Source organism: Myripristis murdjan, chromosome 17 (genome assembly GCF_902150065.1).
Source record: "Myripristis murdjan chromosome 17, fMyrMur1.1, whole genome shotgun sequence".
NCBI classification, from domain to species: Eukaryota; Metazoa; Chordata; class Actinopteri; order Holocentriformes; family Holocentridae; genus Myripristis; species Myripristis murdjan.
This window is the reverse complement of record NC_043996.1, coordinates 15,876,143-15,901,046: the sequence shown is the minus strand read 5'-3', so window position 1 is coordinate 15,901,046 and position 24,904 is coordinate 15,876,143. Positions and strand designations below refer to the sequence as shown.

At 42.6% G+C, this 24,904-nt stretch overlaps 1 protein-coding gene across 1 annotated transcript in view; it reads right to left on the bottom strand.

Moving 5' to 3' along the window:
- LOC115374765 (rap guanine nucleotide exchange factor 4-like) overlaps window positions 1-22,023 on the bottom strand; it is a 28,484-nt gene extending 6,461 nt beyond the window's left edge. The window contains exons 1-14 of the mRNA XM_030073876.1: window positions 21,934-22,023; window positions 17,348-17,490; window positions 15,958-16,046; window positions 14,623-14,769; window positions 9,365-9,437; window positions 9,040-9,104; window positions 4,277-4,383; window positions 3,968-4,089; window positions 3,313-3,496; window positions 2,410-2,494; window positions 1,684-1,744; window positions 1,500-1,576; window positions 664-810; window positions 77-171 (exon numbers count right to left, since the gene is read on the bottom strand). Coding sequence (XP_029929736.1) covers window positions 77-171; window positions 664-810; window positions 1,500-1,576; window positions 1,684-1,744; window positions 2,410-2,494; window positions 3,313-3,496; window positions 3,968-4,089; window positions 4,277-4,383; window positions 9,040-9,104; window positions 9,365-9,437; window positions 14,623-14,769; window positions 15,958-16,046; window positions 17,348-17,490; window positions 21,934-22,001 — 1,463 coding nt within the window. The 5' untranslated portion in view covers window positions 22,002-22,023. The remainder of the gene's footprint in view (window positions 1-76; window positions 172-663; window positions 811-1,499; window positions 1,577-1,683; window positions 1,745-2,409; window positions 2,495-3,312; window positions 3,497-3,967; window positions 4,090-4,276; window positions 4,384-9,039; window positions 9,105-9,364; window positions 9,438-14,622; window positions 14,770-15,957; window positions 16,047-17,347; window positions 17,491-21,933) is intronic.
- Window positions 22,024-24,904: the final 2,881 nt, after the last annotated feature.

Below are 24,904 nucleotides of genomic sequence, written 5' to 3'. Positions count from 1 at the left end.
AGTTGAATGAATGTATGCTCTACATCAGACTTTGTGCTTAAGTTAAATTGTTCTTCACATACAAACACACACATACTTGATGCTTCCCAGAGTAGAGGTGCGGGGACTCTTTTCTAACACCAGTACGGGCTGGTCGTGCTCTTTCAGGCGCACTGTATTCGCTTCCACATCCTAAAAATACAACCCAATACATACACATAAAATGTTCAGGTGCATTATTTATGCATGCATGTAACATTATCAAATTGGGGCATGTGAGGTGTAGTACAGCTCCTCTGTCACAGGAGGGAGACACACATCACAGTCAGGCAGCGCTGCCAGCCATACATAACCCAGCATGACGCTGTACTTGAGACAGACTGACTGATTGGACCCCTTCCATTTTCAGCTCACTTTATTTAGAAGCTAATCAGCGTGATAGGCATAGTGTCTTACGACCTTTGGAAGTCAAAAAATGAATAAGGCATAAGGATAAACCAAGAAAGAGCTCAAAGCTTAATTCTGATCTACAGCCCTGAAGTGACAGGAATTTTCTAATCATAAACCAAACTTCTAGTAATGATAGTTTTCAGCAATTAATTTTGAACCTGAGAGTACAAGCATCTGATTCCAACCTAGCCTGATATTGCTGTGGTCGTACATGTCCCGTGCTGGTCCACTTACCCTGAGTATCCTGTTGAAGTCTTCCTTGTCCACACGAAGGAAGTGGCAGTTGTCCTCTCTCAGGACAATGGAGGCAGCGCGAGGAGAATCTGTCACTAGAGCCAATTTCCCAAAGTCATCGCCCTCGTGGAGTGTACACACCACTCCCTGAGACACACATAGACACACACATGTGTGATTGCACAGCCAGACAAGCACACAAACACACAACAACATAGAGGTAAAAGGCTCAGACACAAACACTGTTTGCTAGTCATCTGAAGCCCTGAGGAAAAAACATAAAGTGGCAGCAATACTCATATGGATGATGACAGGGATGAATCATCTGTGCATGTCTAAGTGTGCAGTGCATGCATGCGTGTGTGCATGCAAGTCCATGCGTGTTTTCAAGTATACAGTACATGTGTGTGCTTGTAGATACATGAACATGTACAGTATGTGCGGCTGTGTGAAGGACATGTGAGGCAGTGTGTTTCTCCCTCTGTGTGAATATGTGTGAGTGCAGCCCCTTAAGCCATTTATGCAGAGTGATGAGTCATGATGAGCTGGGCAGGGTCTACTGCTGGTGTCTCCAAAGCCCAGAGGGCGGCTACGTCTAGTCTGCTCCACAGAGACTGACCGAGGCTACAATAGGATTATGCATTTTAATCCATTATGTACACATGAAATATCATCAAATGGAGCAGAAAACCATATGAATGGTGATGTGTCAAACAAAGAAACAAAAGCATGCAGATGGATACATTCCTGTAGAGAGAGTTTGAGCTCTCTCTCTCTCTTACACACACACACACACACACACCCACACACACATACATACACATCCACACACACACCTTGCCATAGATAACCACATTGACAGAGCCCTTCTGGATGATGTACCACGATGTGCCCTCCTCTCCTTGGTTGAACACTGGAAGAGAAAGAGGGAACACACATTAGGCCCTACATGCACTGTTAACATTAATCCATTCTCCACACACATACGCATAAATATTCTGGGACAATGTAAACACCTACACACAGTTCCAGCTTTGGCATGCGACTCGAAGATCAGAACGCTTGCCAGTTCCCTCTTCACCTGCAAACCAGAATACCCCGCATTAAAAAAGCTCTGATCACATTAGTTTTGGCTGCACTGCATAAATATGAGCGAGAAGCAGATTATGTGATTTGACATGAAGGGGGATTCCTTATAGCCCATCCAAACATCACATATGCACCACGTTTTTGCTTTTTGATACTGTAGATGAAAACATGATTAGCCTTTGAAAGCAATTTGCTCACTGTGACAGTGGAACTCTGAATACCAGTTCAATAGAAAAAATGCACTTTTGCCATTTTATTGTGATGTAGTAAACATGGTGTTGCACGCGATTTTTCAGTACTGTGATATCAATGGCCAAAGGGAAATTCTGTTTTGGTTTGCCACCTCTAGGAAACACAGCATCGGCTGCAGAACATCGCCCGTGGTCCTGGCAGAGATTCAGTGTCTTATTCAAGGACACTTCCACATGACAAACAAGGCAGACTATGTCCCTGAAACTGTTTCCCCTTTGACACCTAAAGAACTGCTAACAATGATTACAACTTGCCCCTTTCATGTCAAAAAGCAAAGCGCAGAGGCAGCTGCACGGGGGCACTCACAGCACCCGTGGCACATGATAAATCACTGTTCACTGTAAGTCTTCTAAAAACAGAAACATGTCTTGTTCCTTTAACACAGAGGTGAGCTGGCTGACTCACAGTGTTGGAGAGGTGAGCTAAGGCCTTGATGTGAAGCAGCTCATCATAGATGATCTCCAGGTCGTCTCCTGTCCTCTGACCAGGCCTGGAGAGAGACAGAGCTGGAGGTTAAAAAGAAACTGAGAGGACCTCAAGGTGTATCTTTAATTTGTTGTTGTTTTGTTTTTACCTTTATTTTAACACCACTATGTCATTCAACTTTATATTAGGTTATCCTCCATGTATTGGCTGCATTTTTGATTATTTAGCATCTCTCTCTCTGATTTAACAGATATGTGTTTAATTTCCTCTGTTTTTTCTTCCTAAAATCAATAAAACAATCACAAAATAGCCTAGGACACTCCCACTGCATTAAAAATTTCATGCACACACTTTTCTGTAGATGTAATGGCACATTCAAATGCTAAAAATACCCATCACAAATGATTTGTTTTCATTTTCACAGATAAGTGTAAATATTACAAACACTGATCAGCATTTTCATATGATCCAATTTGCCAGCTCTCAAGCAGAACTGAACTCTGCAAAATCGGTTGCGGTGGAGTGGAATATTATTTATCAAAAACAAATGGACTGAGAAATAATGAGATGTGCTCCTAGCAAATTACTGCATTGCATACAGGACTACAGGAAGATACAGGAATACAGTTGTGTCAATAGTAGTTACCTTGATATATTTGAAAATGATGATGAGAATGATGATGAAAATACTTTTCAGGGGTTATGTTCTGGTATATTATTTCTACATCAAATATGTTTAGTGTTGCAATCTCTTATTCACAGAGTTGGGAATGGAACAGCAAACTGGTACATGTAATACATTTTGTGCAGCATTAGAGTAATATATTACTAGTCTTATGTAAGTTTATGCATTTTTTTTTTGTTGTTGTTTTGTTTACTGACGATTTCCTGAGGATCATGCGCAGCAGTGCGTCCGGACCGATCTGAGCCAGGAAGAGGATGGTCTCTGGCAGCTCCTCCTCACTCTCCCGCTTCTCCTCCTCACTAGGCAACGGTGTGTCCTCCTCCTCATCATCAAGGAAACGGTAGAACAGGTACTTGTCCTGGAAGCCCAGCTCTTGGTCCACTGGTCACATGGAGTCAAAACACAAAAGCGTGCACACATGCATCAACGCTTACGCAACTTGTGAATTTCAGAATATTTTTCTTATCCCAAACCATTATTTCAGACATTTGAAATTCTTAGCTCACTGTTTTTCTTTCCTGGTGGCATCAATATTGTATTGAAATATATGAAAAAACTAAGTTAAATAAAGTAAAAGAGAATAAATAGAGACTTCTGCTAACACATTAGATCGGGATTTTTTTTTTCTTATTTTCTGATTTTTCATCTCTAATGAAGCAGTGGTTTGAGGTTGGACTTTGATATGGTACATGAATATATTAGGACATTTCTCAAGGGGATGGAACAGGCCAGCTGAATATGTTACACTTTCCTCCTTCCTGATTTGGCCCAATACAGGCATCACAATGATGATGAAATTAAAAAAAAAAAAAAAACAAAAACAAAAACATAAAAGCCACATATGTCACTTACCATGGTTGAGAACCCCTTCCTCCAGAAGTGCCTGCCACATTCCAACAGCATGGGACCGCGTGTGAACACAGGCGCTCTGCTGCACCAGCCAGTCCACCAGCTCTGTGCCAACGCAACATTGTCTGCGAAATACACAAAAACACACATAAATGCATGGTATTCAAATATTAAAAGTAAACTAAAGTAAAGTAAAACAGCCACCTATATGAGTGTAAAAACATAGACATTCTGAAAAAACGCCTGACCCAGTCATACATTTTTGTGCAACAACTCACAGATGGGCTTGTAAACAGGTATACACCCACACACCTGTATGTCTTGAGGTGATATTTTCTGTCTCGGATCATGTGCGGGGCTCTGGAGAGGATGGCATTGCGGAGAACCTTCCCGCCTCTCTGCAGCTTCTCTGAGGGAACCTAGAAAATACACAAGAACGCCGGGGTGGTGAACTGACGGCAAAGTGGAGGGAGCTATCTATCTGCAGCAGAATCAGAATCAGAGGTAACCTGCGTGAAAGAAAGTGGAAGTTATGCTGTCACACTTTACATAACATAAACACTTAAACTAGGTCTCAAGTACGGAGTAAGAAAAACAAGTGGACAGATATTGATCAGACAAGCAGTGTTTGCTTCCATAACTCCCATCTGCCTCTTGTTGCACTCAGGTTATATAATCATCAAACACATAAAAAATCAGCTAAAACCAAGAAATGAAACTGAGGGTGACAATTGAACAATATATCCGTACATACACTATATTACCAAAAGTATTCGCTCACCCATTCAAATGATCAGAATCAGGTGTCCTAATCACTTGGCCTGGCCACAGGTGTATAAAATCAAGCACTCAGGCATGCAGACTGTGAAACAAGACATTTGTGAAAGAATGGGCCGCTCTCAGGAGCTCAGTGAATTCCAGCGTGGAACTGTCATAGGATGCCACCTGTGCAACAAATCCAGTCGTGAAATTTCCTCGCTCCTAAATATTCCACAGTCAACTGTCAGCTCTATTATAACAAAATGGAAGCGTTTGGGAACAACAGCAACTCAGCCACGAAGTGGTATGCCACGTAAAGTGACGGAGAGGGGTCAGCGGATGCTGAAGCGCATAGTGCAAAGTGGTCGCCGACTTTCTGCACAGTCAATTGCTACAGAGCTACAAACTTCATGTGACCTTCAGATTAGCCCAAGTACAGTACGCAGAGAGCTTCATGGAATGGGTTTCCATGGCCGAGCAGCTGCAGCCAAGCCACACATCACCAAGTGCAATGCAAAGCGTCGGATGCAATGGTGTAAAGCACGCCGCCACTGGCCTCTAGAGCAGTGGAGACGCGTTCTCTGGAGTGATGAATCACGCTTTTCCATCTGGCAATCTGATGGACGAGTCTGGGTTTGGAGGTTGCCAGGAGAACGGTACATTTCAGACTGCATTGTGCCGACTGTGAAATTTGGTGGAGGAGGAATTATGGTGTGGGGTTGTTTTTCAGGAGCTGGGCTTGGCCCCTTAGTTCCAGTGAAAGGAACTTTGAATGCTTCAGGATACCAAAACATTTTGGACAATTCCATGCTCCCAACCTTGTGGGAACAATTTGGAGCGGGCCCCTTCCTCTTCCAACATGACTGTGCACCAGTGCACAAAGCAAGGTCCATAAAGACATGGATGACAGAGTCTGGTGTGGATGAACTTGACTGGCCTGCACAGAGTCCTGACCTGAACCCGATAGAACACCTTTGGGATGAATTAGAGCAGAGACTGAGAGCCAGGCCTTCTCGACCAACATCAGTGTGTGACCTCACCAATGCGCTTTTGGAAGAATGGTCAAAAATTCCTATAAACACTCTCCTCAACCTTGTGGACAGTCTTCCCAGAAGAGTTGAAGCTGTAATAGCTGCAAAAGGTGGACCGACATCATATTGAACTCTATGGGTTAGGAATGGGATGGCACTTCAGTTCATAGTATGAGTAAAGGCAGGTGAGCGAATACTTTTGGTAATATAGTGTACCTGTAAATATTACTTTTCCTGTTTCAGGATTGATTCTGTAAATCCAGATATCAAAAACCTCTAACCGCCACGTCTCTACAAAGGTTGTTTTTTCACCTTTACAGAAAGAGATGCATTCCTGGACTGATCACTTCACAGCACTGTGAAGGAGTATGAAAGCTCAAGGTGACCAAACTTCTTCTGTTCTGTTCCTCTGAGCATTAAGGACATTCGGCAAATGTTGATCTTAAAATATAAATGAGCAACATTAACTCAATGAAAGTAGCATCTGTAAGGTTTCCAGCACTGAAACACAAGCACTTGACTTGGCAGCACTCAGATTTTTTTTCCAACAGCTTGAAACAAAATCCACTGGAAATGAGCCTGTTTAGTAATGTGCGTATTTATGTATCAACTTACAGAGCTCCAGTGTGTAGTTAAATGCTATTCTAGTTCTCTATAACACACAGCATGGAAAAAAATCTGATTTGCATCATAACTAGTAAATGAAATGTTGTATGTACTGGGTATATTGTTAAAGGATAATTCCAGTATTTCTAAATCAGGGCCCTGTTTTTTCACCTTCTGGGGTCCAAATGACTGATGGGGACAAAAATTTTTGGAACTGCTCCAGAACTGAGTGAGAATACAACTGGCAGACGTGAAGCAGGCTGCAATGTAATCAAACAAGGCATGTACACACGTCATATTCCATTCATTAAGAGAGCTTGTTTTGCCCCTGACAGACTCAGATTGTCATTGTGTGTGACAACATTACATAAAGGATCCCTACAGAGACAGACGTGTGTACCACCTTAACAGGAGTTTAGCTCCAGGAGAAGTCTCACTCTGCAATCTGGTGTGAGGTGAGTTGTTGCAGGAGGGCAACAGAAGAAACATGAGAGCTGCCGGAGAGAGGAGTGCTGGCAGGAAAGAGTTTGTTGTTTTGGAGTACAGAGAGCATAGCTTGTGTTATCCAAAAGATAACAAAAAAAGTGGTTTCTGTTTGCACATTTACGAGTTGTGGCAACAAAATGTCGTGCCACAACTGGTGCAGCTTTCATAGGCCACCTTTGTTGGATAGGGCTAGCTGTGCTGAACATGGATGAGCACATTCCTGAATATACATTGCACCTTGCAGACCATTGCAGTGACCATTTTGAACCAGGATTACCACTGCCAGCCAAAAAGCAGAAGAAATCCTATGACAAAGCACTTTTAACTAAAGAAAAATGCTGTTCAAAGAGCGACCTGCGACAGAGGTGATGTTATTAGACATAAAGAAAAATACCTATCAACAAAAACAAGCACTTTTAGTAGATGTAATCTGACATGTGTACATGTCCCTGGTGATTACACTGCAGCCTGAAGCTTTCTAGCTCAATACTGCACCAATTTCAAAAATTTTAAAAATTCAGTCTTGTGGACCCCAAAAGGTAAAATAATAGGGCTCAGGTGGAAAAATGCTGGAATTGTCCTTTAATGCAGGGTCAAGTTGTTTGGAATCAAATCTTATTCCATCTATGTGACCCCTCACATCAGCACCAAAGCACACTGTGCAGTCTCTGACAATAGCCAGTTAATATGTTGACAACCTGATCAAATGGCATCATATCTGCTCCTTCTGAACACACTCAGTGTAAAACAGCAAAGCAGAGCCGACCTAACAATACCGTTTCAGACACTGACGACCACGGCTGAGGTTGCATGGCAACCACATACCTTTCGTCACTGAGGATAGGAAGACGGTGAATAAAGAGCAGAAAAAATAGAGCATCCACATACACACATGCTCACTCGCACATACACACACAAGTACACCTGCATGCACACACACAACTCGCACACATAGCTCATACACACACCTTTACACACCTGCATCTCAGATAGAGACAGACAGAAATAAAAGACAGTTGCGCACACACTGATATGTTCACACACACACACATGCAGACAGCTGTGTGTTCAGAACAACAAAGGAAAGCATGCTAATTGGGCAGCTGGGACCTTTCTCCTGTGTGCATGCATTACTTTGCATTAGCATAAAACTACAGAGCATCACATCTGTGAGTCATCACTAGTCTCTGCTCAGTGAACACACACCAACAATATCTATTCTGGCATTCTGGTTCATTCACAAACATGGAAGTATGCAGCAGTGCATGACGTTATAACGCTGTGGTCCAATTTTCAAAGCCTGCTTCATATAGTTCACAGTATGTCCCTGTTTGGTTCTAGTGTTTTTTTGATAACAGTATATTAAGTTCACCTTTTTTGAAGAATTCAAAACCATTTCATTGAATTCTTTGCCAGCCATACAAAACATATTGGAATAAAAAAATGTGTATGTTGAAGCCTTGGTGTCCTCTCCTTTTGAGTGATGCCAGATACAATTTCAATTCAATTTATTTATTTGTATAGCCCAGAATCACAAATACAAATTTGTCCCAAAGGGCTTTACAGAAAAATACAACATCCTCTGTCCTTAGACCCTCGAATTTACCCGAATTACCAGATACCCGAATTTTGATAGCTGATACCACATTCCAGTTAAAATTCCACATTTTTCTGTGGACTACCTGATTCAACACAGAGACAAAAAGCAGAAATCCCATTCAGCTCACACTCCTTCATCTCAAAAAACTTTGTACGAACACTAACAAGTAAGCAGAAAACAAGTAAGCAGAAATTGTATGTGTTTCCAGTTATTAATCACATAGACTACGTTAGAACACAGAGTTAAAATTGCAACATCGGCGTGTAGAAAACAAAGCAGCACAACAGAACATTCATCTCAAATGCAGCAAATGCTGCTGTAACAACATATACAGTGATATGATTGTATTCTCTCATTTTGATTTACAATGCTGTAAGCGCTGACTGCGACTTTAAAAGCTTCAAGTGTTGAAACATAAAGAATGAGGATCAAGCTGCGTCAATACTAAAAACAATAGTATTGGTTTTATGTCAAAATGTTGGTATTAGCTGGGTACCTAGGTATTGATTTTGTGACATTCCTACTCTTTACATACAATTTTCAATCAAACGCACACAAATAGATTCCATATGTGAGATGGAGTGATTATCTACCTTGTTGTGAGTCTTGTTCATGAGGCTGACGGAGTCTGAGTTCAAACTGTCTTTATCTGTGAGTCCTGTGGAGGAAGAAGTATCATCAGACTGGTTAGTGCATTTTACACGCAGAACCTCTTCATTCTCATAAGATATGAGATATAACACAATATCCGTTTAGTTTCTAAGTGCACCTGCACAATGCTTTGTAACTTTCATCTTTTTTGCTGCTGTTTTGTATACAAATAAGTAAAATTAGATGTAAGAAATGCTATCAATTACATTTATAGGAATGATTTTTATTTGATGGCGTGTGTTTGTGTGTGTGTGTGTGTGGACTCACTGTCATTGTTGGATCCGCTCTCCATAGCTCCGTAAGGAGGGGCCAGAAGTCCAGCCATGCTCTGACGATATTTCTGCAAGATCACACACAGACACACACACATACACCATCATTTACAACATTCATAAAATGCATTGCACCTCCACAGTAACAATATATCATCTTTTAGTGTGCTCACTCACCCCATCAGTGCAAACATCACAGCCCTTTATATTTGCCGCTCACACACAAGTGGGTGTGCACCTACGCACACACACACATACACACACACACACACACACACACACACACACACACACACTCAAAGGCACTCACACACAGTGTTACTTTCACATACACACTGCAAGTAGTCCTCAAAACAAAGCCCTTTGTGCAACCAAGATCATTTACATGCAGAACAACTAACATTATATAACATAACACACACACACACAGACACACACACACACACACACACAATTGCATTCAAGACAGAGTTAATGAGGGCAGCAAAAGCAGCAATGTGAGTGCGGGCCCTGGTCTTACAGCTGTTAAGAACAATAAACTGTGTTTGTGTTTCTGCAGTTGACACAGATACACACATACACACACACACACACCACCTTCCTTGTGCATGCATCAAGTTAACTTTGAACCTCAAAGTGTGTGCGCTCTCCTGCTTTTGAGTTCAACACCAGGCATCCCATGCCTGAGGACTGTGAGGAAACACACACACACACTGGAACAGAGCATCTGCTTGGCCTAGAGACACCCGCACTGTCCTCGCTTTCTTTCTCTGACACACACACACAAACACACACTAGATAGGAATATGATCAGTATATCACTCCCACTCTGTAAAATGTGTAATATGATGTGAAAACCATTACAAAAACTTGCTGGAATCAAAGTCATTAAGTCAAGTCAGATTTGTTTCTACAGCTAAAAAATACAAAATAGAAAATTCAAGTTTATTAACTTTACATGGTGAATCTAAATCTGAAAAAACACAGAAATAAATATAGAGTGGAATATATACACACCACACAGACAAATTGTGATAATAAAAGGAGCCCAACTCACCTGCAGCAACACACTCAGCTGCCTAACACTGGGGGGATTAAAACCCAAGAGAGGTGCCCTCTGCTCCTTTACAACTCAACACACACACGCCACCGGATAGCATCCGGCTCCAAACAAGCCGCTCTCTCACATACACACACATATACACACACTGTTCCCTTTAAAACAGTCACCCCAGTCCTCTCTCTCTCTCTCTCCCTCTCTCTCTCTCTCTCTCTCTCTCACTCTCTGTCTCTGTGCTGGCCGACAACCCAACCTCTCTCTCTTCCAGGTTACCACGGTGATCCGAGCCTCCGTATGACTGTGCTACTCTAGTAGGGGGAGAGCAGGAGAGAGAGGCAAAGAAAAGCAGAGTAGTGAGAGTGGGGATGGAGAGGGAGGAGGGCAGGAGGAAAGAGAGGGAGGGCGGACACTCTGCTACGTTTGGCGAGAGGGACGATGTGCCAGAGTCCAACAGAGGAGAGCGGAAGCAGGCAAGAGAAACTTATGGGTGGTGAAAAGGGCAGAGGAGTAAATAAAAAAGGAGAGAGATGGATAGAGACAGACACAATGCCCGCCTGCCATAACCCAGAGCCCAAACTGAAGCACCAGGCAACGCATCGGCAATAAGTGTTTGAGATCTGTTTACACCTATCCGTCAAAAACAAGCCGTTTTCCATTTCCATGGTGTTTATTCATATCACTTTCACTCGGTGTTGAAATTATGGAGCGGCGCTTTTTCTTTCTTTCATCCTTTCATCAAACACTGCATTCATCCCGGCTTTCCAGCGCTCACTGCACACAAGCACATGCACACAAATTAATCCATGCATGCATACACACAGACAACACAATGATCCTTTTACTATGAGCTGAATAAGATTTAAAAAAGAGTACAACCTCGGGCACTGTTTCCTGCTTTATCTCTGCTCATCCTAAAATAGACGGCAGAGTGGGAGGCTGAGTGCACTTAGTCGACAAATAAACACACGGCAAGCACATTAATACGATAGAAAGATAGGCGCTGTAATAACCAATTATTCTCTTGGCTCGTATTTATTTGGAAATGCAGCATGCCAGGAACACAATACCACACTGCATGAAACTCCGTTTATATTCATGAAACAATACTATTGAGGAGGTCATTATAGTTTTCAAATTGCACAAATATACAAATCCGTTGTGTAATGATGCTGAGAGTAGCTATCAAAAGAGCCTAATCTTTTTTGAGGGCATATTTGCTGTGAGGTGGTTATTGTGTAGGCCTGGTTTAAGGGAAAAACATGTTCACAATAACTTCTAAACAGTGATGTAATTATGTTGCTAATGTAATATCTCTTTTACATATCCTCACTGACTATTGTTCCTTATGCCAGTATCGTTTTTATTGGTAGACAGGTGATAGTTTTTGATCCATATACTATATATGGCAAGTCCAAACCCAAATGTTCTTTATGAAGTCTTTGTGTGCCCTTAAAAAGTAAAGAAAAAAAATTCAGTTTAAAAAGTTCACTGGTGTTCATAATACTGGAAAACTCAGTGGTTATCTGCCAATTTTCACTCATCAGACTCTCTTATGCACAGCCCCGTGACTGAGGAAAAAATGCACAGATCGCATTTCAAACTGTCTCGTGCGAATAACGAGCCAAGTCCAAAGTCACCCTGGATGGTCGTGGACTTGGGTGAGTTTAGTGAATTTACTGAGAAAGGATAAATGTTTTGGTTAAAGCTCATGTTGGCAAGAGAAGTGTCCTCCTTGCCAGTTCAGGTCGGGGAGAGGGAAAAAAACAAGGATCTCTCCACAGGGGTCTGTCAAGTACCACGTAATGATTATTATTTTGAAAATCACATGTGAGGAAACCACTGAGGCAAACGCAGCGGAATTAACGGTCTGACCAAAGAGCAGGGCAGGAATCATGGGCCTTGACAGCATTTATCAGTTCAGTTTCAATTCAGATCCACACGATGATCACACCTTACATGCATGTTGACCTTAACCCAAATCCAACAAGGAGGCCCCATGAGAGGCAGCAGCCATTAAGCCAATTCAAGCAACACAGCAAGTGCACAGGCCAAATTTTACTGCTCGTTATCTCTAGGACTCTGATGCTTGAGGATTTTTGTTTAAGATATAATATCAGTGGGCAATATCTGACACATCTGCTGGAAGTGATTAAACCCACACATTAAGTGTAATGAATGAGTGTACTGTAATCACTGCAACATGCAACTCACAGTTTTTATCCAGTTTGGATCAACTTGGCAGGTTAGTTGGGGTCTGGGTCAGGACCTTTACGGTTAATTTTTTTTTTTTTTTTTTTTTTTTTTTTTTTTTGGGGGGGGGGGGGGGGGGGGGGGTCACTTTTCAAGGTCATGGTGGGCAGTAAAAATGCTACTTTTGTTGGTGGTTTATTAATAGAATAGTTGGTTCTGAAATAGACCAATATTAGCCCAGAATATCAAATATCAACACAACTTGATGTCTGCAGTAAAGAAAAAAGAATCTTCCACCACACACCAGGATACTACGGTTGACACTATTGTATTAAAAGATTTAAAAAAAAAAAAAAAAAACAGAAGGCGTGAACAACACTTTTCACGTGTTGCTTCCCTGCACCAGCTTGCACCCAGGAGAGAAGCCCTGCTGTGCACGGGGTGTCTTCAGATGTTGTTTTTGACAATTTGACGTCTGGCTGATGCAGAGCTCGATAAGAAAGAGCTGTGAGCTGTGAGCGCCTTACATAATATCTCTAATGTATGTATGACTGTTCATTACTATAAGAGGCTTTGGTGCAAAAGGTGAGATGATCCTTGCAGCAGCTGCCTGTGTATATTGACCATGACCCACTTATTAAAACTATTATTATGTAAGACAACACTATTAATGCATTCAATCTGTTTATACGTTGTTGTTCCAAAGTGCAATCTGCAACCTTGAAAAAATAGGTCCATTATCTTAGGAGGAAAGCTTGTTTGAGCTCTTTCATTTGATCAGTTTTTATGCAGTTGAGTTACATCATAAGAAGAATATCTTTTGTCTTGTTATTTCATTTCCACAGCTGTTCTCCAATTCTGCTGAGAGCTGGTATTTAAAGTACAAAAGCTCAGACCTGATCTCCTGAACCTCATCTCTATTTCAGTTGAGATTCAACGGATATACAGTAGAATCTTAATTATGGAGCAAGCAATACAAGAGATCTGAATTGCTGTTAAAAATGAGATCTAAACACCTCCATCTGTGCATCAAGAATTTTTATAAACCTTTGCTTCCTCCCACTCTGGCAGGAGCACGGCTATAGATAGTTTTTATTTCAGAGCTTTTTTGTTTTATGGGTCAACTCACTGGCTGACTGTGACCACTTCTTCCATGTAATATAAGACACTTTCTGCTCCATATTTCACTTTGTCTGTAGAATAATGTGGTTCATGTGCAATAAAATAAATCTACCCAGCTGTTTATCTTTTTCCCACACTGGGAGAGGGCACCGCCTGACTGTATCGTTTACAAAGAGGATCCACACTATCCTGTTTACGAAAAATTAAATAAAAACAATACTCATGCAGCTTTACCTGACATTAAGCCAGGGCGACTTGGGAAATAATGTTGTCTGTATTCCTCTTCCTTGGCATTCTAACACAATAAAAAGTGGCCCAGAAATCTTTACACTTATCTAGCTTAAACTCCCCATGCCTCTCTGTCCTCACATAATCATATTGCACTCATATCTTTTGTGTTGTTTGGTACATCACTGTAAACGTTGCCTGAAGCCACAGCAGGCTCTGAAAATGGTTAAATAAACAGCAGGAACTACAGAGACGCGCACACACACACACACACACACACACACACACACACACACACAGAGGCTACACATAGATACACTCTGATACACACTCTTGATCTCTCTCTCTCTCTCTCTGCCTACTTAAGGTGTGTATCCAAGGAAGAGAGATGAGAGGTTGAGTTATGGCGGACAGCCCCCTTGTGATTAAAGAGAGAAGTACAGCAGAGGGCGGGATAAGCCTGAAAAGTGCAGTGTCACAGGGAAGCTGTTTTTTTGCGTTTTTTTATTTCAGAATGAAAGAGGCTCCATTAGGTAAAGTGATTCTGCTTCTGTCCCTGCTCCCCCTTCTCTCTCTCTCTCTCTCTCTCTCTCTCTCTCTCTCTCTCTCTCTCTCCATCTCCATCTCTATCTCTATCTCTATCTCTCTCTTACCTCCCAGAGGCTCTTGAACTCTCTCTGCTCGATGCGCAGCAGCTCGCTGGTCTCTCTGCTGACGATGGTAGCGTGACGCGGCGTGTTGTCCAGGATGGACTCCCCGAACGCCGTGCCAATCCCCAGTGTGCAGATAGTGACTGCATCCTGCACACAAGCACAACACACAACAGATTTGCTGAAACCATTGCTTTTTGGAAAATGAATGTGCTGGAGCCACTGAACGTGTGGGCTGCGTGAGTATTGCCAATTTGTGGCTTAAATAACAAAAAAAGGGAAAATGTTTATTCTAATTTTGTGGCAAAAAAAGCAAACCAGAGTACTGTGACTGTATCTTTTCAGTTATGGATACAGCTATGGCAAAGCAAGACATCTGAAGGTTAGCAGACTGTATGAACATATAAAAACATGGAGAGCAGACTGATTACCATATGGCAATTAATGCAAATGCATTCATATATGATAGACTGCTAAAAGGGAGGCTCTCCTCAGTAAAATACCTCTAGAGGATGGACATAACTGAACAGGCCAGAGGCAACTAAACATACATATGCACATAAATATATACATATACTCAAATGCATGAAATGACACAAATATTCTGCAAGCTATAAAAACCTTTCCTACTGTCCAAACTGACATTTCAGATATAGCCACAAAAACTGGGCCAGCGTTGATATTTAAGAGCCACATACATGAAAAGGACATTTCACAATGGAGGCGCTTCTTATCTCAGCCTTTTCACTGGGAGCAAATCTCTAGGAAGAGTGACTCTCTCTCTCTCCCTCTCTTCTCTCTCTCTCTCTCTCGCTCTCCCACTCTCTCTCTCCCTTTCTCTCCCTCCCTCTCCCTCTCTCTCTCCCATCTCCCAGTTGCCATTCTTCTCCCCTGTCTGTAAGTATAACCCGATTTCTGCACTCTCCCATAAAGGGTAACAGTGCATCAGGAAACACAATTCTCAGTGGGCCTGTTTTCTGCACGATGGCAGCTTTGCTCTGCCGGCGTGCATATTTTAGCTCGGAGACATGAGCTGATGCATCAGAACAATGTTAGCATTCAAGAAAGTTGCGCAGGGCTGGCGCTCCAACATGAAGAACACTTGTAGAGCAGCCTGGGACACGAGAGGCAGGACAGATGTGACAGGGAAGCAGATCACGACACAGAGGGATAAGACAGAAAATGGTGCAAGAGAGAAAAAGAGAGGGCAGAAAATAGACAGAGAGAAAGCAGCAGTGTCTGCCAAAATACATGAGGGAGCTTCTTTGAAACGTGGCCATGTCTTTCTGTCATGTCCTGGACCTAAATGCGCGCCTGAAACTGACCGCTTGTTCTTACCTGGTGGTTGGCCGTCTCTGACACTTTGACGTCCAGCGAGCCAGACAGGACAGCATACCAGCTGGTGCCTATGTCTCCCTGCCGAAACACTGAACACAGTGCAGCAAAAAAACACTGTAAAATCCATTTCACATACAATAACAACACATCAGTGCACTCATAACCACCTACAACATCATGCATAAATATGGTAACATACAGTATAACCAGTGTATTGCAGAAACCTTCGACGAAATCCAGTTGATAATCCCACTGATACCCATGAATTGTTTAATGTTACATTATGGTTTGGTTTGCTCCAGGGATTTAAATATTAAACTCTGGTACAGTTGAAAAATAATCAAATCCTTCGAAACACTGCATTTGGGGTTGAGGATTTTCCAAAGCTCATTATTAAAAATAGCTCACATGGTGCAGATGACCCAGTATGTTAAAGAGGTTATCTACTATTCTTTATCAAAAGTACCACAATTCATGCTGATGCTGTGCAATTAATCACTTTGTAAGAAAAGATGTCATGTGTTTCAAATGGTGGGAAATGCATTTCAGAATGAAGCTCTTCCTTTTCCAAGAGACAGAAAAAATAGTCATATGCACATCCTTTGTCAGGTCTTAACTCTAAGATACACTGTCACAGAGCAGCAGCTCACTGGTTTGTATTCATGTCATACGGCGTTCCTTCGGCTGGATTTTTAGCAAATATGTATATACTGTATATATGCATATGTTCTGAAGATTTAAATGCATTTCTCACTATAAACCCGGCCACCTCAATGTCCCCTCCCTCCCTGTTCCCCCTTTTATCTTCTCTCTTTGTAGAGCATGCAGGCTAAAATCTATAGGGAGACACAAGAGGATTATGAGTATATTTTTGAATTTAAAAGGAAGTATGTGTCACTCTGTCCGTTTGACCGGATGAATATACTTCCTTTTTCTTGATTATTATTAACTAAATAAAGGCGTTTGGGGAGCATCAAACAGTGTGTATGGGCACATCTCCAGTTCTTCTTGGTGAATTCCTTCTTTTCCAGTTGTAAGGAAGAATGACAAGTGTCAGCCATCAGTCACAGTAAATATGGGGAAAAAAACTGGATTTGCAAAGGTTTCTCCAGGGTGACAACGTGTGCTGGCATTGATATTCTTTTGTATGCTTGTCTGACTTATACACACAACGCATGGATACATGTGGGCTTGTATGTACACATGAATTCAAAGAAAATGCTCGAGGTATTTTTGCATTCTGCTGCACTGTGCCTCAAGGAGTCAAGATACAGCAAAGGAATCTTCTGCTGCACAGTTGTCAGATAACCTATTCCCTCCGGAGGAAGCTCTCATCCAAAGCGTCCCAGGATCAGCGTGTGTGTGCATTTGTGTGTGTCTGCATACGTACATGTGATGCCTTTCTCCAGGTACTCGTAGAAGGCGCAGGCACAGATCTGCAGTAAGAGGGAGGGGGGGAACCTCTGGAAGGCTTTGACCTCTCGCAGTCGGGTCAGGATTATGTCCACATCCTCTCCCGAGCGCTCCGATGGCCTGCGTGGAGAGGACAAACCACTTGATGGAATCTTAGATGCGACGCCAGATATAGCGACATGGTTGATGCATTGCTTTTTAATGTTATCTGTGCATTTACGTGTGCTAGCGAATATGAGCGTGCCGTGTTCATTGTTCTGCCTGGTGTGTCAGTGATAAAGGCGGAGAGCTGCAGGCGTTACTTCTCTCGGCTCAGACCCCCCACAGGGTGTGGATCTAAGTTCTCATTTGTGCTGCTGCTATTTCTAAAGTGCTTAAATCTGCACACAGACACGCACATTTACACACATGTTGTATATCTACACAGACACAGGCACAAACAGATTTTTGATCCGAGAACTTAAACACTGTTCTGCGGTGGGGCAAAGCACCGCCGAGACAAAACTGCTCAGAGTCACACACACACACACACACACACACACACACACACACACACACACACCGCTGTTAGCTTCATTCATTCAGTTATTTTCGCTCGCAAGTGACTCACCACCTCCCATGCGCATGTGCGTACAAGTGTGTGTGTTTGTAGAATATAGCTAAGGCTCAGTGGGCTTCCTCCTTCAAAGACCACAGGCTGTCTCCATCCCGACTTCCTTCTTCAGCTCTTTCCTCTTTTCTCCCTCCCAGCTCTGTCTTTTCTTTGTCTGCCTGCCCTAAACATTTCTTTAATCTGCATCCATCGTCCTCCTTTCCCCTTTCAAGCTTTGCCTGTTTTTTTCTTTCAGGAACACAGTAAGCAAAATGGAGAGGAACAAAATGACCCCTTTCTTCTTCAAGCTCCCCCTCTTCCCCACTCTATTATGGGCACACTCGCTTTTCTTTCCATTACCACAGCCACCCATCCCCTCTCATATACACACACACATACACACATACACACACACATACAATATCCTTATCTATTCACATTCTTTATGCTGTGCAAGCTCACAAAGACTGTGATATTCCTCCCATATACGCATACATATACATTATAGGCATATCAATGCTACTGATGATTATTATTTTCATTCATTTGTTTTATTTATTGTTAAGAAAATGTGTTGTAATTTTTCACTAAATTCCCCCCATGTGAGATTTCCTTTCTGTGTATGTTGCAAACTGCATGATCAAGTCGTTTTCCAGCACTATAAAAGAAAAAACAAAGCATTTGGAGTAGCATCTGGCCTCTGTATTGTACACATACATCTGTGATTATAGAGCGGTTTCCAGATCAGTCAATTTGTTGACCACTGATTGAAGATTTAAATAGGTGGCCAATCTATCAGAGCACACCTCATATGCACAGACATGAACATACACACACACACAAATCTGTATCCTGTGGCAGTGGATTGTCCTCTATCCCCAGAACAATTACTCCCCGTTAAACACAGACAATGCCTAAAGGGTTACACAAAACACAGCCTGTAGTCTGAGAACATCTGGTGTAAGCTCTGGCTGGTCTTCTCTCCCTCCCTCTCTCCCCTCTCTTTCTCTCTCCCTTCATCACTTGTTCTTCCTCTCTGACTCATCCTCCAACATCCACCTACTGCCTGCTCATTGGCCCTCAGTGCTCGAGCAGAGCGTCACATCCCAGTGTAGGCTGCGTTAATGATTTAGACAGGTGGACTCCCACACACTGCAACAGAGAGAGACAGGGAGGTTAACACTGCTGGGTTGGATGGGTAATACCACAGTCACCCTTCACCTATTCTTCTACTGTGAAACTGTGAGGATGTGTCAGGTGTAATCTCTTGATTTCTGCCCTGTTCTCCCTCTCTCTCTAAGTCATTTGCTCTCTCTCTCTCTCTCTCTGTGTCCTGTTTTTTCTCACTCACTGCCTGTCCAGAGGAATCCAGCCCCCACAGCTGGTGTGAGACGGATGTGACCTGAGAGCTGCTCACCTTAACACACTTTCTATCTCTCTCGCCCTGCCTCTCTCTCTCTCTCTCTCTCTCTCTCTCTCTCTCTCCTGCCCTCTCTCTTTCCCATTTCCTCTCTTCCTCTGCTTCTCCACCCTCAGCCTTTTTCCCCCCATTTCCAGTGTCAGCAGAGATCTCGGTTTTCAACCACAAACTGCACAAACACAGCCACTCACCCACACTCTCGCACACACACACACAAACACTCACTCAAAGACATGCACACATGGCAGATTTATTGGATTTATAGATCAACTGGGATGAAAGATTCAGGAGGAAACAGAGAGACTCCAGAAGGTTCCGCAGATTTTTTTTTTTTTTTTTTTTTTTTGAGGGAAACATTCATCTGATAATATCAGTGTTTCCCCATAAGTTGATTTGTGGCAGCCCACCAACATGTGAGACAGCCTCAGCGCAAACAGATTTCCCAAACTGTCAGATTAACATCAAGATTAAAGCAGTGTATGTAGGCACTTTTTTCAAACCCCACCTGCCATCAGCACAAAATATATAAGAGCCTCTAGAAACCTGCAAATATCAATCGCTGTAAACAATGTCAACATGTCAGTTAGCAGTTTTTCTCACCGGGAAACAAGACAATTACTCCTGCTTCATCCGGGTTTGATATCTATTTGCATATTAGCTGACACAGAGATATGGCTGTCAAATGTAACTTGGAAGGCAGCCTTTATTTATGTGTTACTTCTGTTTTCTTTGTGTTTTTTTTTTTTTTTTTCACTCCTGACTCATATGTTTTCTGTGTAATCTGTAGGTGGAAGATCTGGCCTCACTGCCACACACTTCTATACACTTCCGGATGGTGCTGTGTGTGTTGACTGGACCTTCTATTACCCGCCTCAGGCATCACCGAACTCAGAATAAATCAGATCTTATCTCACATACTTCACACTCACTGGCAATAAATGTCTTTGGGCGGATATATTAGAGACAGTCCCGTCTTAACCTCTGTCCTCCTCTCTCTCTCTCCCTCCCTCATGTTGGCTTTCACTCTTCTCTCACTCACATCAACAATTACTGGAGATGAACGCTCTGAAACACACACTCTGCTGGATATTGATTGAATAAGAGGTGCATAGCTGAAGGGGACTGAGTGCTCCACTATAAGATCCTGTCTGCTCCAATCTTATGGCCCATGAAAACACAGTCTGCACTTACTCAACGCCAGCGAGTGAAGAGAGACTGCATTTGACATAACACAGGCCTGTACTATTCTCTTTTTCACCTGATAGGGCAATAAAATGCAATATTTTTATCGCCGTAAGCATCAGACCCGTCTAACACTGACAGCTTTAATAGGCAATCATACCCTGCTATTGCTCTACACCAGCTCATTTAACAACAAACTGTTGTTACTACACACTACTTTTAACATCACAGGCATCCATAGTGTGGATACAAGTAATTAAGAAGCTCAGAAGGCAAAGTAATGGATTGTGGCACATTACACCCATTATTTTGATGTAGGGAGGAAATGAGTTGTCACTTAATCTGCAGCCTTTCAACAGCTCCTTGGAGCTTTATCAACATGCATCCTGTTTTTATTGAAGGAGATGATGGGAGGACAAGATGGTAGCCTCGGGTTGCCTATGGTAACCTGATGTGCCACAGCGAATGCTGTGTGTGGCCATGCATGTTTGTTGTGTGATCTAGTGAACTGTGAACTGTTTAATTGTGAAGAGTATTATCTAATCGCTGATGTATGTAAGCTGCCCTTTCACTTGATTATTTATTTAAGCTCAAGGCCAGCCTTCACAACTGGAGACAACTGGAGACTGTTTACGGCTCTGCATGTGAGGCAATATTACCTTCTCTGTTTTACTGGAACTGGACACATAGATGGGGGATTTTTTCCAGTCTGTGTCATGATTACATGGATCCATTAACTCAAAGCAGGGCTGGCAAATTAGGAGTACAGCCTTTAGTATCATGATCATAATACATACTCACATTCTGACCTGTTTAGTCAGACTAGACAAATCAAAGACACACACGCAGCATCCTGACAAAATGATCCTGCAGTAGTAGACCAGAGCATTGACCTGCCTCTAACCCATATATGAGGGAATAATATAAACAACCCGCCAACATATTGCAACCACTAAACGTCTTTTTCGATTCCAGCGGGCGTAAAGCATGTGCGTCTATTCTGCCATCTATCACAGCAGCTCAGCCCATGCAGGGACTGGAGCATCCCAGTGAACCTCGAAGCCACCAACGCCTTTTTGACCGAGGAGGAGACATGAAAACACAATAAAAGCAGGGCTGCATTGTAATGCACGACACAACGTGATTCATCAGTGGGTGCGAGGCAGATGAACTACAAAATGACAGTGACATATAATACGCCCAAAAAACAAGGCGTGTTACACTATTATTATTGCACACACACTCATTGCACACGCAGCAATCGCCGGCTCCGATTAATCACGTTGACGCGGATGAATGGAGCGAGGCAGGGCGCGGGGAAAAGCATGCGGTTTTATGAGGATGCTCGGCATGAAGCGTGTTTACATACCTTTTATCCAGACAGTAGATCCACTCCGCCGATGGAGGCGAATTAGTTGCCGTATGCACCGCGACCATTTTCCCCGGGTGTGTGTGAGTGTTGGCGAAGCCTGTGATGCTACGGGGAGGAGGCTCCCCGGTTGTCGGTGGTCGTTAATGAAGAGAGCTCCGGTTGCACCCCCTCCCCGGCGTCCCCGCCCCTCCGTTATCCATCCTGATGGCCCCACGTACTGTACAGCTCCGCGGCTCGCACAGCTACAGGCTGCAGCCCTCTGTCTTCACCATGCCATGCAGATGGCTTGTGTCAATCTGCTTTCATGGAGCTTTGAGGGCATGAAAGGGCTGCAAAATAACAGAGTGACATACACAGCAGTGCTCATTTCAAGACATGTTCCAGCGTACGTCTGTGGAAATGCATGGCACATTATAGGAATGTCACTGTGAGGCTACATGAGATATAAGATAAAACACAAACTACAGTTAGGGTGTAGCCTATAGAATCCCACAGTTGAATATACCATAGTCACACAGTAAGCCTCCATAGGAATATTATGGGAATGTTGTAGTGATGCCCTAAACTAGAGGAATCGGTTCCATAGAGTTATGAACCAAACATGCTCCTTTCTGGATATGGTGATTATGTGTAGCTCATCCATGCTGAATATATATTTATGTGAATATATGAAATACTGGGTGTTACAATAAGGATGATGCATTTATTTGTAATTATGTTAAACATTTATGTCAATTTTTGAAAATGTGCCACATTCAAATGCTTTTTATACGTGGGTATTTCATATGGTTACATTATGAAATACATAGAAATCCTCGGTGTGTACATGTATTACATCTCCATATGGTGAATTTTGCCGCCCTTGACTTTATTTTCAAATTGTAATCTGTATCTTTGAAAATAAGTCATGAGGTTTGGTACAATGTAAGCTCTATGATGAGGACAAAGGAGCAAAACCCAATTAGAGCTGCAGCATTGTCAGGGTGATGCTATAATGCTAAACCAAGCATAAGAGTTTGAGCAACATGGCATGAGCTGATGTCTTAAGGCCATGTTCAAGCCTGTGAACGCTGCTTCTGCAACATCAGCCTCGGTTTGACTAAATAAACATTAGTGTAAGATACAACTGGTCCAGTGCAGACTGGTATCTCATATGAAATGCTATACAAACAGCAACAAGGTGCTGTTAGTCTTCAGTGTTTTGTCTCAGCCCAAGTGATGGCAGACAGGCAGCAGTAGTGGAGATGCAGCCTGTCAACCCAGTGATGCAGGCCTGTCACCAGGATGACCACAGCCACAGCAGGGAGAGAGGGTGGGAGATGGATGAGCACCAGGCAGTTCTGAGTGTTTATAGAGAGAGAGAGAGAGAGAGAGAGAGAGAGAGAGAGAGAAGGAGAAATAGAGAGAGAGAGAGAGAGAGAGAGAGAGAGAGAGTAGTGAGAACAGAAGAGGGTTAGAGGAAGATTTACTGTGTCCAGTGATGCATAGTCGGCTCTGGAAGGCATTACGGGGAGGGGGCGGGGGGGGTCCTAACACTTGATGAGAGCTATGAGGGAGACTGAGGAAATGCTATTTGTTACATGTGCATCAATGTAACAAACACACACTTACACACACACACACACACACCCATTGCATAATCTGACAAGTATGTAAACAGGGATTCCCATCCTAAAAGGTATTAGTTCTACTGCATCAGGTGAATTATAATGCACGCACTTGTTACTCTGTGTGTGTGTGTGTGTGTGTGTGTGTGTGTGTGTGTGTGTGTGTGTGTGTGTGTGCATGCGCGCATGTGTATTTATGCCTCACTGTTTGACATGGCATTTCATTACGCATGACTGTAGTACTGGAGGGTTATTGAGCAAATTTTCGCCATATTGTAAAGCTATCTGTGTGTGTGTGTGTGTGTGTGTGTGTGTGTGTGTGTACGTGTGTACGTGTGCGTGTCTGTGTGTGTGGGTGCGTGTCTGTGTGTGTGCATCTGTGTAAGTGTTTTAGCAGCACACACACACCAGTGCCAGCTGTCTCAGAATGTGTAACATGCTATTATTAACATGTTTCTTCTGAATAATGTGTTTAAGAAAAATAAATTACTACAGCATTAAAAAAGATATGAGTTCATGAGGTTCATGAAAACAACACAGTAGAAAAGCTCTTGTAGAATCGATTTCCAAAAAGGTAAATTTGACACTGAGATCTTGATGTTCTTCATAGGTTGACACCTATGAACTGTTAAGCCGCAGATCATCGTCACTGAATTCTACAAGTGAAACTGTCTTGTAATCCCATGAGTGATGGCTCATTTATATTAAATAAAGTTCTTAATTCATTCCCTTTAAATTTATTCATTGAGGGTTTGACATGATTCCACAATTATGAGTTACCTTCCATACAAGGCAGACAAAGTCATGTGTCTATTTCAATATTTAAGAAAGCTACAATTTGAATTGTTTGTGCAGGGCATAAACAATGTCCATTTTGCAGATGTTCATTATTATCCTGCTTATCATTCTTATTAAAAGAAAATTCTACTGCATTTTACCTCATTTCAAGTGCAGTAACTGTATCTGGACACCAAGTGGCAGCATCAGTGTTTGTACCCTCACAGATGTACCAAGATGTGAGTGATTAAAGCCGCCGTTTAAGGGACACCCCACACTAACTCACAGCACCATATACAGTAACTTGTGGAGGGCTGCAAAAGTATTAGGCTGCTCTTTTCTCATTTATGCTGCTGACTTATGTGTTTGTCACAGCCATGGGTTGAGCTTAAGTGTGTGTGTGTGTGTGTGTGTGTGCATCAGAATGTTCAGAGGATTGAGTGTGACTCCCTGGTGAGGCTGGGAAAACTCTAAATATGGTTGACTAAATAGATCACCATCTGGGGCTGATGATGGTCTGCCAAATTCAGTCTACATGACATACACACAGCTGATAGCATCAGCTTTCAGACAGTATCTGATTG